The following is a 15,034-nucleotide window of genomic DNA, read 5'->3' as shown; positions in this document are numbered from 1 at the left end:
AAAAATTATCTAGAATAATTGGATCTGTTTTGAACTAAGGAGTTCTGTGGCCTCAAGATTTGTGTTCTCTTCCAAACTTATGCATTCTCTTCATTTATTTATTTGTAGATCCTAGGGACACATTCAGAAGCAGGGAAGACCAATGTGCAAATTCATGGTTCACCCCTAATCATGTGTTTATTTGAAATAAAGACAGCTGCTTTCATTCATCTGTACATGGTCATATGTTTAAATTTCTACAACTGTGTATGGGTTCTAGAGTCTTATATTTTGCTTTGCCTAGGCTTAGGTGAATACTTTTGGGCTTCCCCTGTTGGTTCAGTGGTAAGGAATATGCCAGCAATGCAGGAGCTACAGAAGATTCTGGCTTGATCCCTGGGTTGGGAAGATCCCATGGAGAAGGGAATGGAAACCCACTCCAGTATTCTTGCCTGGAGAACTCTAAGAACAGAGGAGCCTGGTGGGCTACATTCCATAGTGTCACAAAGAGTTGGGTATGACTGAAGTGACTTAGCATGCGCACAGGTTAATACTTTCAGAGAAAGATGTAGCAAGGTAAGTAAGTTCAGTCTTTCAGTCATGTCTGACCCTTTGGAACCCCATGGACTGCAGCATGCCAGGTCTCCCTGTCCATCACCAACTCCTGGAGTTTACTCAAACTCATGCCCACTGAGTCGGTGATGCCATCCAACCATCTCATCCTCTGTCGTCCTTTTCTCCTCCTGCCTGCAATCTTTCCCAGCATTAGGGTCTTTTCTAGTGAGTCAGCTCTTCACATCAGGTGGCCGAAGTATTGGAGTTTCAGCTTCATCATCAGTCCTTCCAATGAATATTCAGGACTGATTTCCTTTAAGGTTGACTGGTTGGATCTCCTTGCAGTCCAAGGGACTCTCAAAAGTATTCTCCAACACCACAGTTCAAAAGCATCAATTCTTTGGCACTCAGCTTTCTTTATAGTCCAACTCTCACATCCATACATGACTACTGGAAAAACCATAGCTTTGACTAGATGGACCTTTGTTGGCAAAGTAGTATCTCTGCTTTTTAATATGCTGTCTAGGTTGGTCATAACTTTTCTTCCAGGGAGTAAGCGTCTTTTAATTTCATGGCTGCAGTCACCATCTGCAGTGATTTTGGAGCCCCCAAAAATAAAGTCTGCCCCTGTTTCCACTGTTTCTCCATCTATTTGCCATGAAGTGATGGGATCAGATGCCATGATCTTTGTTTTTTGAATGTTGAGCTTTAAGCCAACATTTTCACTCTCCTCTTTCACTTTCATCAAGAGGCTCTTTAGTTCTTCTTCACTTTCTGCCATGAGGGTGGTGTCATCTGCATATCTGAGGTAATTGATATTTCTCCTGGCAATCTGTAGCAAGGTATAGAGTCACAAATAGGCTCATATGAGAAATCTTAGCCAGGAACTGGTGAATTGTTAGCTTACCTCTATTTCACCTGGAGCCAGCATCTTGACAATTGATTTGTGGTGATGCAAAATGGTTTCTCTCTAGTCCCATAGCTCCATACCTAGCCACAGTGTTACATGATGGCAGGCATATGATCTGTATCAGGCCTAGGCAATTCCAGAAGTAGTCTCTTTGCTTTTATCATCTGGTTTGTCATCACTGCTATTCTTAAAGGGACTTTGTGTTGTGACTTTCTCACTTTTAATGCACACTTAATTTCTTTACTAAACTGAAGTCTTGATTTTCAAAAGGTAATTCATCTGCATTAGGGGCTTCCTTGGTGGCTCAGTGGTAAGGAATCCACCTGCCAATGCAGGAGATCTGGGTTTGATCCCTGGGTTTGGAGGATCCCCTGGAGAAGGAAATGGCAACCCACTCCAGCATTCTTACCTGGAGAATTACATGGACAGAGGAGCCTAGGAGGCTACAGTCCATAGGGTCACAAATCAGTCAGACATGACTCAGCAACTAAACAAACAACAAGTCATCTGCATTACATTTATGAATGTAGGTTGCCTTGGGCTGAGAAGACATTTTCTTTCTGTCCACTTATATTCTCCATGTTTTCTTTCATGTTTCATATGTGCATTAAATGTCACTGAGTGTTGTTTGATACTAAAATGATAAACATCAAGTCTTGTCTCTGCCCTTGGTAAGGATTTAAGGAAATAGAGATTAGATCTAATCCAAGAATGAGACATTGTGAGTAAATAAGTCTTTTAGATTCAAGTCTTCACTTGCATGAGGTAAGAGCAGTGTACCTAATACGTACATGTAATTAATCCAAGAAAATTGCATATTATTTTCACTCTATAGGGCTGAAGTGGGCTTAGTGAAATTGGTATGTAGGCTTAGACTAACTGCGTTCCTGGGGGCACTGAGTAAGTTTGCCTTTTCCTCTTCCCTAAGAGTGATCTATTCACTTAGGCAGTGGGTCAGCTGAAAGCAAGTACTGTCTTTGCAGAGAAACTTCTGACATGACTAAGTTCCCTGCTCTGGTCTTCCTCAATTCATAAGATCTCACAGGTGTCTGACTCTAGAGTCTTTGCACTCTGTGTATTCTGGGGATCCAGGTCTCCTCACGTTCATTTGAAGTAGCCTACCATAGGGAATGGAGAAGGAAATGGCAACCCATTCCAATATTCTTGTATGAAAAATTCCAGAGGACAGGACAGAGGAGCCTGTCAGGCTATAGTCCATGGGGTCACAAAGAGTCAGACATGACTGAGAGACTATCACTCACTCAGCATAGGGAAGGAGAACTGTACATAGATTGGGGGTGACGCATGGATGGCATTCTCTTACTGAATTGTGTTGAAGAAAGAGCTACATCTTCAAATTTTAAGACAACAACTTGAAACTCAAACCTTGAGACTTAAAAGAGCTTTATTTTGAACCTATTGGGAATATTCTACTAGATTGTAGTTCATCACTGCTCTGCCCTGGGAGTATGAGCAATATCAGTCTGAAGTTCACCTGGGATTTCCTCTTCATAGCTGGTCATATGGCTGCGGTTTCAGGGCTCAAAGGCTAAGGGCTGTATGCCTCCATGCCTTAATTGTGGACAAAATGGCCAGGGATCCCATAACCTTCTGAACATTTTTTTTTCTTCCTTTCTTTTTTTTCTCTCTCTCTCTCCCTTCCTCCCTACCCGCCTCTCCAGACTACTCGGGAACTCTTACTCAGGTTTGTAGATGGGGAAGTTAGTTATTGGACTGGTCCCCCAGTTGTACCTCTTTATTCTCCACCTCCAACCAAACAATCACACTAATTCTGTACAGCTATTACTTTGAGAGTTACAAGATAGGCCTCAGAGGAAATGTTGAAGAAGAAACATATTTGGGAAAACTCTGAGGTATGAATTCTGTCTTACTGTAAGGATCCTGGGGTCTTCTGGAGAAAGCACTAGATTTGAATGAAAAACTGTGACTCTTTGGAACCCCTTGGACTGCAGCATGCCAGGCCTCCCATCACCAACTCCCAGAGTTTACTCAGATTCATGCCCACTGAGTTGGTGATGCCATCCAACCATCTCATCCTCTGTCATCCCTTTTTCCTTCTACCTTCAATCTTTCCCAGCATTAGGGTCTTTTCCAATGAGTCAGTTCTTCACATCAGGTGGCCAAAGTACTGGAGTATCAGCTTCAACATCAGTCCTTCCAGTGAATATTCAGGGTTGATTTCCTTTAGGATTGACTGGTTTGATCTCCTTGCAGTCCAAGGGATTCTCAAGAGTATTTTTCAACACCACAGTTCAAAAGCATCAGTTCTTTGGTGCACAGCTTTCTTTATGGTCCAACTCTCACATCCATACATGACTACTAGAAAAAACATAGCTTTCACTAGATGGACCTTTGTTGGCAAAGTAATGTCTCTGCTTTTTAATATGCTATCTAGGTTGGTCATAACTTTCCTTCCAGGGAGTAAGCATCTTTTAATTTCATGGCAGCAATCACCATCTGCAGTGATTTTGGAGCCCCAAAAAATAAAGTCAGCCACTGTTTCCACTGTTTGCCCATCTATTTGCCATGAAGTGATGGGACCAGACGCCATGATCTTAGTTTTCTGAATGTTGAGCTTTAAGCCAACTTTTTCACTCTCCTCTTTCACTTTTGTCAAGAGGTTCTTTAGTTCTTCTTCGCTTTTTGCCATAAGGTTGGTGTCATGTGCATATCTGAGGTTATTGATATTTCCAGCTTGAGCTTCATCCAGCCCAGTGTTTATCATGGTGTACTCTGCATATAAGTTAAATAAGCAGGGTGGCAGTATATATCTTTGATGCACTCCTTTTCCTATTTGGAACCAGTCTGTTGTTCCATGTCCAGTTCTAACTGTTGCTTCCTGACCTGCATACAGATTTCTCAAGAGGCAGATCAGGTGGTCTAGTATTCCCATCTCTTTCAGAATTTTCCACAGTTTATTGTGATCCACACAGTCGAAGGCTTTGGGGTAGTCAATAAAGCAGAAATAGATGTTTTTCTGGAACTCTCTTGCTTTTTTGATGATCTACCGGATATTGGCAATTTGATCTCTGGTTCCACTGCCTTTTCTAAATCCAGCTTGAGCATCTGGAAGTTCATGGTTCATGTAGTGTTGAAGCCTGGCTTGGAGAATTTTGAGCATTACTTTACTAGCATATGAGATGAGTGCAATTGTGTTGTAGTTTGAGCATTCTTTAGGATTGCCTTTCTGTGGGATTGGAATGGAAACTGACCTTTTCCAGTCCTGTGGCCACTGCTGAGTTTTCCAAATTTGCTGGCATATTGAGTGCAGCACTTTCACAGCATCATCTTTCAGGATTTGAAATAGCTCAACTGGAATTCTATCACCTCCACTAGCTTTGTTCGTAGTGATGCTTCCTAAGGCCCACTTGACTTCCCATTCCAGGATGTCTGGCTCTAGGTGAGTGATCACAACATTGTGATTATCTGGAGGGTGATAATCTTTTTTGTATAGTTCTTCCGTATATTCTTGCCACCTCTTAATATCTTCTGCTTCTGTTAGGTCTGTACCATTTCTGTCCTTTATTGTGCCCATCTTTGCAGGAAATGTTCCCTTGGTATCTCTAATTTTCTTGAAAAGATCCCTAGTTTTTCCCACTCTTTTGTTTTCCTCTATTTCTTTGCACTGATCACTGAGGAAGGCTTTCTTATCTCTCCTTGCTGTTCTTTGGAACCCTGCATTCAAATGGGTGTATCTTTCCTTTTCTTCTTTGCCTTTCACTTCTCTTCTATTCACAGCTATTTGTAAGGCCTCATCAGACAACCACTTTGCCTTTTTCATTTCTTTTCCTTGGGAATGATCTTGATCCCTGCCTCCTGTACAATGTCCATCCATAGTTCTTCAGGCACTCTATCAGATCTAATCCCTTGAATCTATTTTTCACTTCTACTGTATAAGCATAAAGGATTTGATTTTGGACATACCTGAATGTTCTAGTGGGTTTCCCTACTTTCTTCAATGTAAGTATGAATTTAGCAATAAGGAGTTCATGGTCTGTGCCACAGTCAGCTCCTGGGCTTGTTTTGGCTGACTGTATAAAATTTCTCCATCTTTGGCTGCAGAGAATATAATCAATCTGATTTTGGTATTGACCATCTGGTGATGTCCATGTGTAGAGTCTTCTCTTGTGTTATTGGAAGAGGGTGTTTGCTATGATCAGTGCGTTCTCTTGGCAAAACTCTGTTAACCTTTGCCCTGCTTCATTCTGTACTCCAAGGCCAAATTTGCCTGTTACTCCAGGTATTTCTTCACTTCCTACTTTTGCATTCCAGTCCCCTATAATGAAAAGGACATATTTTTGTGGTGTTCGTTCTAGAAGGTCTTATAGGTCTTCATAGAACTGTTCAATTTCAGCTTCTTCAGCATTACTGATCAGGGCGTAGACTTGGATGAGCATGATATTGAATGGTTTGCCTTGGAAACGGACAGAGTTCATTCTGTCATTTTTGAGATTGCATCCAAGTACTGCATTTTGGACTCTTGTTGACTCTTATGGCTACTCCATTTCATCTAAGGAATTCTTGCCCACGGTGGGTAGATATAATTGTCATCTGTGTTAAATTCACCCTTTCCAGTCCATTTCAGTTCGCTGATACCTAAAATGTCAATGTTCACTCTTGCCATCTCCTGTTTGACACCTCCAATTTGCCTTGATTCATGGACCTAACATTCCAGGTTCCTATGCAGTATTGCTCTTTACAGCATCAGACTTTACTTCCATCACCAGTTACGTTCACAACTGGGTGTTTTTGCTTTGGCTGTGTTTCTTCATTCTTTCTGGAGTTATTTCCCCACTGATCTCCAGTAGCATACTGGGCCCCTACCAACCTGGGGAGTTCATCTTGCAGTGTCCTATCTTTTTGCCTTTTCATACTGTTCATGGGGTTCTCAAGGCAAGAATACTGAAGTGGTTTGTCATTCCCTTCTCCAGTGTACCACATTTTGTCAGAACTCTCCACTATGACCCATCCATCTTGGGTGGCCCTACATTGCATGGCTCATAGTTTCATTGAGTTAGACAAGGCTGTGGTCTGTGTGATCAGATTGGTTAGTTTTCTGTGATTGTTTTTTCAGTCTGTCTGCCTTCTGGTGGAGAGTTCTGGCTGCTAGGTGGTGGGGTTAATGGCGACATCCTCCAAGAGGGCTTATGCCATACCCAGGTCTGCTGCACCCAGAGTCCCTGCCCCTGCAGCAGTCCACTGCTGACCCATACCTCCACAGGAGACATTCACACACAGTTCTGTCTCAGTCTCTGTAGGGTCTCTGGGTCCTGGTGCACACAAGTCATCAGGTGGCAGCAATGAAAGTTTACATGGAAGAGGCAGAGAAAGGGCTTTGACAAACCCTCATTTTTCAGAGGTGGCCAGGCATTCCTAACATGGAAGTGTGCTGGAGTTTGTGGGAGCTTTGTCCTATGTATGAAGAAGGCACTTATCTTCTTGGTGATAATGCTCATTTGTTATTTGGTTCCAACTCTGCAAAATTCTGAAAGTTTCATTCTCCAGCATTGAAAGGGGGCTTAAACTGGCCATCTTAAAGATAAGTCAGCAAACTGTGTCCAGGTATACTGGAAGTCTTATCTTTGGCTGGTTTTTCTGTAATTTAGGTCAAAAGCCATTTCCAGAGTCATGTTGAAATCTGAACTCAGCCTGGATTAAGCCTTGACCTTTAGCTGATTCTAACACTTTTTCTCCAAATAATGAAATATATACTCATTTCAACCATTGTTTCTTGAGCCTCCTCCCAAGTACCCCTTTACCAAAATAACTTTTGGTAAATGAAGCAGAGAATTATCTCTTTGCTGTATCATTTACTCTAAAAACTCAAGAAAAATACTAAAAAATAGAAGTACAATTGTATTAGGAAGGTGTGTTATATATAGATTAATATCAGGCAAGTCCCTGAATTATAGACTTCTTCCTGCAAGAAAAGCACTCATAGCACATATTTCCAACTTTTTTTTGACATTTTTTTGTCTTTGCAATCTCTTCTTGTCTCCCTACCTCCTCCAATCCTACCCCAAGGATTTCTATAAATGTTAAGCTGCTCATATTTTGATGCATTGTGCAATGTGATATGAAAAAATTTCACTAGGTCATCCTCATGCAAGAATGTAACATAAATATAAATTGATCTGGAAAACTAGAGCTCTAAACCAGACATTAACAGTTTTCCAATGGACAGGTAGAAGTTAACCCTGAGTCCAAACTTTAGTGAAGCCCATATAGAAAGCTTTTCTGAGAGCCAAATTAAAACCTCAACTCTAAATGAACCTGGGATAAAACAAGAAAAACTTTTCTTGCCAGTAATTATGAATTCTATCTGCTGAGATCATCTATGATAGGGTTAACATAATCCATGAAGAAATTATGTTAAGAAATATGACCCAAATGAAATTGCAGATAAGAAAGATAAGAAGGAATGGCTGAGTATAATTAAATGATATTCAACCCATGAGGGATGTGTGCATAAGGCCGGGTGTAGCTTCTGGATCAGATGGAAGGAAGAGATCTCAGTATATTCCTTCTCATGGGAAATCTAAGTCATGTAAAGGGTTTAGTGAGGAGATTGGCTGGTGGGACTGGTGGCCAAAAAGAAGTGATGTGATTGGGTTTTCAGAGTATGTTACTAATCTAAAATTAAGCATTGAATATCATTGACAAGTAGGGTAGGAATGTGGTTGACAGTGCTATTACTCAGAAACATGGCCAAGACTTCTCAGTATATCTGCTAGAACCTGTTTCAAACACAGTTGATTTTAAGTAGGAATTGTTGATAAAATGCTGAGTCTCAGCACCTTTACCATCAGATAAGCTTTTTTAAAAATAAATTTTTTCATCATAGTGTGTTTCCCTTTAGGTTTTTAGTTTTGTCAGCAGTGGAAGCAGAAATAAAAATAATCATAAAAAAGGAGGGTAGAGTGTTGAGGGGGGAGATCTACAGCTTTTTAAAAATCCAATTCTTCACATTTGTCCCAAAAGGCAATAAAGGTCTATCTAAAAGTGTCATTTCCCCAGAGGACCTCTGGGTACCTAAGAAACCTGAGCACTGGGAAGTAACGATGATTCCTGGGAAAAGCTGATGAAATTGACATTTTTTATTTTCTTCAAACAGATCAGAATGAAGGATTTCATTGCAGGGAAGAATGCCGGATTCTTGGCCACTCTGACAGGTGCTGGATGCCCCGGAACCCCATGCCCACCTGCTCCAAGTCCCCTGAGCATGTGAGGAACATCATCACGCTGTCCATTGAAGCTACTGCTGCTGATGTTGAAGCTTATGACGACTGCGGCCCCACCAAGCGGACTTTCGCAACCTTTGGAAAGGATGTCAGTGACCACCCAGCTGAGGAGAGGCCCACCCTGAAAGGGAGAAGGACTGTTGATGTGACCATCTGCAGCCCCAAGGTCAACAGCGCTATCCGGGAGGCAGGCAATGGCTGTGAGGCTATTAGCCCTGTCACTTCCCCTCTGCATCTCAAGAGCCCTCTGCCTACCAAGCCTTCTGTGTCTTACACTGTTGCCCTGGCACCCCCGGCCCGTGATCTGGAGCAGTATGTCAACAATGGTCCTTCTCGTCCCTCTGAAGCTGAACCCCATGGAGCTGATGGCGAGAAAGTCGTGCATGAGGTCAACCCCATTCTGAAGGAAGGTCGAGACAAAGAGTCTCCTGGTGTGAAGCGTCTGAAGGATATTATTCTCTAAATCAGTCTTGGGGAAGAAAAAAGAGAGAAACCATGCTGGCTAGCAAAGAAGCAGTAGCTGATCATTGTAATTGTTCACCAATGGTTGGTTCTTGAGTGGCTATATTTCAGAGCTTTCCCTAAATGTATTGTTTATAAATGACTGTCAGTCTGTGACAATCCCTCTCGTTTCAACAGGCAGCAGGGGTGTTCCGTTGGAGCAAATTAGCTTTGGCTTGAGTCATTCATGGGGCCTCGATGTTGGGGAAACAGAGACAAATTCAGTTGTGAAAAGTATTATGTATTAAGTGTTTGAATTTATATATTTTTCTATGTCAAAATTATAATAAAAATTACCATTGTTTGTGGAGGATTACATTTTAAAAAAGCAAAAAAAAAAAAAAAAAAGGCTCTGGACACCTTTAATAAGTTTGCCACTGTTTTGTAGTGTAGACAAGTTAATGGTCATTTATTGTGTACTATTCATTGATTCAGTGATGTGAAATTGAGTCCCCAAATGGTTGTTTCTGAAGCTCGAGTACTTTCCAATGCCGCTACTTTGCTGTGGACACCCCTGCTTTAAAGAACCTTTTTGCTAGCTGTGCTATTGTCATATTTGATATTGCAAGTTGCTACGTGTGTGGTGGTGGCAAAAGGCTTATAGAAATTGGTGTTTTTTTCTTAAAAAAAATAAAACTACAGACAAAAACAAAGTGCGAACAACTGAGATGGCAAGTGAATGAGTAATGCCACATATATAGGCTGAGTACTTGGAGGGTACTTATTCACATAGGATACGCACAGAATGGTTGCTCACCATGTTGCAGAGTATTTTTCCTGACTTTCAGGTTTCTGCCCAGATCTATGATAGATCATTACAGAAAGTCATTTTTGGATATTCTGCTATCTAATTTGCAGTTGTCAGAAATATTGTGCTGAAAATTTTATGAGATCAATTTTTCTGATTTTCAGGCCCTGAACAGGAAAGTTGCTCCTGAAGTTATCAATTTCCAGGCTTAGAAATTCCCTATCTCCAATCATCTAAAACTTGAAAAGCCTGAATCTATTTTGAATTCTAAATTAGCATCTTTTCAGACACATACTTCCTGATTCAGTGTTTCCCAAACACGATTAGAATTAGACTGCAAAGCACGTCATGGACTGGAATTGAGAACTCCATGTAGCTCTGTATCATAAGAGTATAAATAGGGACAGAGTAAGCAGTACAAAATGTATGTTTAGGAAAAGACAGGTAACAGGTAACAGCATCCCTAATCCAATTATTGTGCCTTCAGAATGGAGACACTTGGACACTTGAACTCATATTTATGACTGATATATTTTTTAAATTAAAAAATGTGAACAGGAAACTATTAAAATAAAAATCCTTTAGATTTAGCCAACTCTTTGCTCTAGGCTAGGAATACACCTTTTTTATTAACAAGTTTGTTACACACATTCTTTTTCTGTTTGTTTAACGTTCCTCAAACTCCCCTGTTTATTAACTGTCTATTAATATTCACTAGCCAACATAGTATTCTTGCAGTCTGAGTTCATAATTTAAAAACAAGTATGTCACCTTTGCTCTGCCTTGGTCTTAAAAGAGTTGTTTCTAGAGAAACAAGTTTTGTGGTTATGTTCTCATCTGTTTCATTTTTTGAAATTCAAGAATACCCAGAGAAAAAGGCTTAGAGCATTAAGAATGCAAAAGATGATTTATTTTCTTAAGTTAGGTAGATAAGTCCACTCTTTTAAATGTTTTAGTTATTTTTGCCTGAGTTCCTGCTTTATACATTAACTGGCAACATTTTCTTTTGTGGGAAGGAGGGTTTGAGGGAGGGGGCTGGGTAAGGCAGTGGGAATGGAGTTAGTAGGGGAGAATATTTCTGAAAAAGAAGTTATAAATGAAGTTACAAATTCATCCTTATTTCTTATTCAGTGCTGAATACTACCTCATGCAGACTATTGGTGTGACTGCAAATTTCCCCCTGAAACTGACACAATTAAAAATCAATTATCATAGCATCTTCATTTTGTCTCATTTAATTCTCTCGCTTTTTCCCCTTTAATTCATTTCATTTTAGTAGTAGATTTTCATTTTAGTAGTAGATTTTGAATTAAGTATTTATTTGTTTGCAAGTGAATAGTTTATTTAGCATGTTAAAAATTAACTTTTTTTTTCATTTAATTTATGATGGCTGCCCATAGAATTTAGACTGTTCCTCCGCTGATCCATCCAGATATTAGCTATACTGTTAGCTACCACCTCACTTTCAAGTCAGATTTGACAGCTTTTGTACAGGTGTATTTCTTATGTGCTCAGTGGGGGTGAGGGAGCTGAAAAGATTGTGGCAAGTTGGAACATTCAATGTTATGTGGCCACTGGTTGCCATGTCTCTTACCAGCCAAATTTAAAATGGTTAATGTAGCAGTGACATTGATTCTGCTTCTCTCTTGTATTCACACCCCCCCCCCCATTTTTTTTTCTCCAGAATTCAGTTTCAAGCAATAGACCAATCCTTTTTCCTTCTCAAAATACTTTGTTCGCAATGGGCAGTCAGATATTCTTTGGCTTCCAAATCCTTTACTGAGCATGTTCAGAGAATTTCCCTCATTAAGAAAATATCTTTTTTTCCCCCTCTACAGTTGTCTGATGTATACATCCTCCCAGAAGCACAAGTGCATCCTAGGAGGGCTTTGTATGCTGGTTTTATAGTCAGGCTGTGCCTGCAAAAAGAAATTTTGTGCAAGGATCCTAACTTTCCCTTTTGGTTCATGTTTTTCTCTCCTTCTTTCCAACATGTCTGATGAAAAGCCACAAAGGCCAGAGGGCCAAATATTCTCCCTTTTTTCCTCTCTAAATATGTTACACACTTAAATATGAGGGATCAATTTCAGTTCCTAAATCTTAGGGAGTTCTATTCCACATATTCTGATGTCCCTTTTGGGGAGGAATTGACATTTTAGGTGTGTTTAGGTGTGACATGTTGAGGTGTGACATGCTTTACTACTAACTGCTTTGGGCACATCCCTGAGCAGGTGAATGGTTTCATGCAATATAAACAGGTTAGTCTGCATTGATTGATTGCTTCTCCCCAAATATGGGAACATGCTATATACATACTAGGAATAGGAAGAAGGGAGCTGTGCTGTGTGGAGTCTCTTTTTTCTTTTCTCTATACTGACTAATCTATGAACCTGTTCAGAAGGAAACTTACCATCTTTTGGATTCTCTTAAAGCCAGTAGAGTAAATTATGGCCCACTTTATTGCCCAAATAGGTAATGGGCCAAGGGACCCCGCACTTCCTGAAAGGCTGTGGTTTCAAGGTGTAGACCTTGGACCAGCAGTATTAACGTCACTTGGGAACTTGTTAGAAATGGTAATTCTCTGTCCTCACCACTAACTGAAGCAGAACCTCTGGGGGTGAGACCTAGCAATTCATATGGATCAAATGCCCACTAAAGGTTGAGGACTTGATAAAGCACAGGTTGATGGGTCCTGCACTTAGAGTTTCTGGCTCAGTAGGTCTGGAGTGAGGCCTGAGTCTTTGGTGATTTAAAAATTCCCAAGTGATGCTGATGCATCTGGTCCAGGGATCACATTTTGAGTATCACTGCTCCAGTGTAAACCTGCCTAGTAGAGCTAATTGCACCTAAGGTGTCCATTTAGACTGATAAGTTGGTGACCCATTGATCACTAATCAAAAATATTAGAGGAATACAACTTAGAACTCTGAAAATTGGAGCCATCCAGTGTCATCCCAATAGTGTTACTTCAACATACACCTGATTGAAGGGAATTCAGTTGAATTTTTCATATTGCTCTATTATATTAATAAGCAAAATAAAAGCAGTCCACTTGAAGCCTCAAGGACAAAGGGCAGTTTTGGGAGACACAAGTGTGTAAGGATAGCTTGACTGGGCATCCGGTGTGGGAAAAGGATCATTACTGTACATAATAGAAGTTCTGGCTGGAATTCCAATTCACTCTATGGGGATCATTTTGATGTTGAATGGTCCCCAGAGCATCCTGACAAGTCTGGTCCACTTGGCTGTTTATCCAGGGTAATAAGACCCTAACTGACTTTGAAAAACTGGCATAAATGAGCTTAAAAAGTCCATTGTATACAGTCCTAGTGTTTGCCTTCTCAGTAAAATTACATTTAAGGATGTCATTTCATGAGTCAAATTGTATCTGCTGACACTAAAGTGTATTGAGATGTTGTTCTTTAGTTTAAGTATGTAACAAAGTAATATTCAAAGGGGATGTGTGGGGGTGGGGCTGGGACTGGGTGGCTTTATATTGATAATGAAATATTCCAGAGCAAAACACATTGTCCTAATGAAGTTGTTGCAGCTCTCTTTATTTTCTTGTGAAGCTGGAATTGGCCTGTGGGTCACATGTTGTGTAAAAAGTGAATTAATTTCCAATAGAACTCATATTGCTTTTTGTAAAAACAAAGAAAATCAACCACCTTGTCTGAAATATATATTGTAAGGTTCTCTTGGTAAAGAACAACCCACGAAAACCTGATCTTGATTGGAAAGCATTGTAGGTCATTAGGGAAAACTGATGATGCTGATTGTTGCTCCAGCTGTATTGGCAATTAAAAATGACCTTGTAACTAACTGAAAGTTGCTGTCAACCTTAGCAAACAAACCGGCTAACACCATTACAGCACTGGTTAAGTAGATTTTTACTGGCACTGGCTGGCGTTCAGCTGAGGAAGGCTAGAATGCAGACTTTAATGACCAAGAGCCAGACTAGCTTGAGCTAGAAATTCAGCAACAAATACCTTCTTGTGCTATTTGAATGCTAAGGTATTAGTTGCAAAAGGCTTACGCCTTCGCTCCTCTAGTGAGGGGAATGAGCCTGATGACACTATTACTGTTTACCTGTCAAACCAGGGTGGAAATTTAGAGGGATGCAAGTACAGTATGTCTCATTAAGCAGTCTTTGTTGCTGACTATATGAAGGTGAAATTGTTGTATATGCTGATCTGTATGTTATGTACATTTTCACAGTGATTGAATCATTGTAAAAAGAAAAAAAGACAAAAAAGAATCACCACTCTATTTTATGAAGATGATAAAGCAGCTTTATTAAATTATTACAGTTATGTTTTAAATGGTGTTATCTGCCACATTGTTTCCTTTTATCTGGTGGTTCTCTGGTTTCCCCTTAAATGTGTTTTCTCTGCTTCAAAAATTTAATGCATTTTAGTATTAAAGGCTATTATGGAAAAATGACTGCTTGGTGAATTGTGTCTCGGAGGGTATTGGTTGGCTGGGGGTCGGGGATGGTGTTGGGAGTGACTGTGAGGTCCATGAGGACCCAAAGGATTTCTCTTGCTTTTTTCATTTCACACAATCACCAGCTCTCCAGCTAAGAGGGGATTCTTCCTTCAGCCAGGCTCCAGTCATTTCCTCAGTACCTTCTGTCCTTCCCATCCCAGTCAATACCTTTTTCTGAGGAGGGAGACCCATTCACATCCAGAGAGGTACTTTCCTGGGTGGTACCTTATACAAGAGCACTAAAACCATTCTTTAGAATAAACCATTTCAGGCCAACTTTACAGTGGGACTTCTCTGAAGAATTAATTTTAAAAAAGGTGAGAAATAGTAGAGGCTGACAGCAGGGGAAAAGAGAGTTTAAAACAAAGATGATCTAGCTGCCCCTTTGATGCCTTCAGGTTTGAAAGCAAAGCAACAGGAGAGGCTCTGACTTCACACATAACAAGGCTGCAGTGAAAGCCCTGACAAGCTTTCTTTATCCAAACTATTATTCTCTGAGAATTAGCACTTGGGCTGTAAGTATTCATTCCGGCTGCAACTGGCAGGAAAAAAAAAATCAAGAGCAAGAGGGAAGAAAAGGAGCATGGCAGA

The 15,034-nt window shown here is 40.4% G+C and overlaps 1 protein-coding gene across 1 annotated transcript in view; it reads left to right on the top strand.

Moving 5' to 3' along the window:
- PCDH19 (protocadherin 19) overlaps nucleotides 1–14,395 on the top strand; it is a 123,438-nt gene extending 109,043 nt beyond the window's left edge. Inside the window, exon 5 of the mRNA XM_043459796.1 lies at nucleotides 8,580–14,395. Within this exon, the coding sequence (XP_043315731.1) occupies nucleotides 8,580–9,169 (590 nt within the window). The 3' untranslated portion in view covers nucleotides 9,170–14,395. The remainder of the gene's footprint in view (nucleotides 1–8,579) is intronic.
- The last annotated feature ends 639 nt before the right edge of the window (nucleotides 14,396–15,034 follow it).

This window comes from Cervus canadensis, chromosome X, assembly GCF_019320065.1.
Source record: "Cervus canadensis isolate Bull #8, Minnesota chromosome X, ASM1932006v1, whole genome shotgun sequence".
NCBI classification, from domain to species: domain Eukaryota; kingdom Metazoa; phylum Chordata; class Mammalia; order Artiodactyla; family Cervidae; genus Cervus; species Cervus canadensis.
This window is presented reverse-complemented; position numbering and strand designations above follow the sequence as displayed.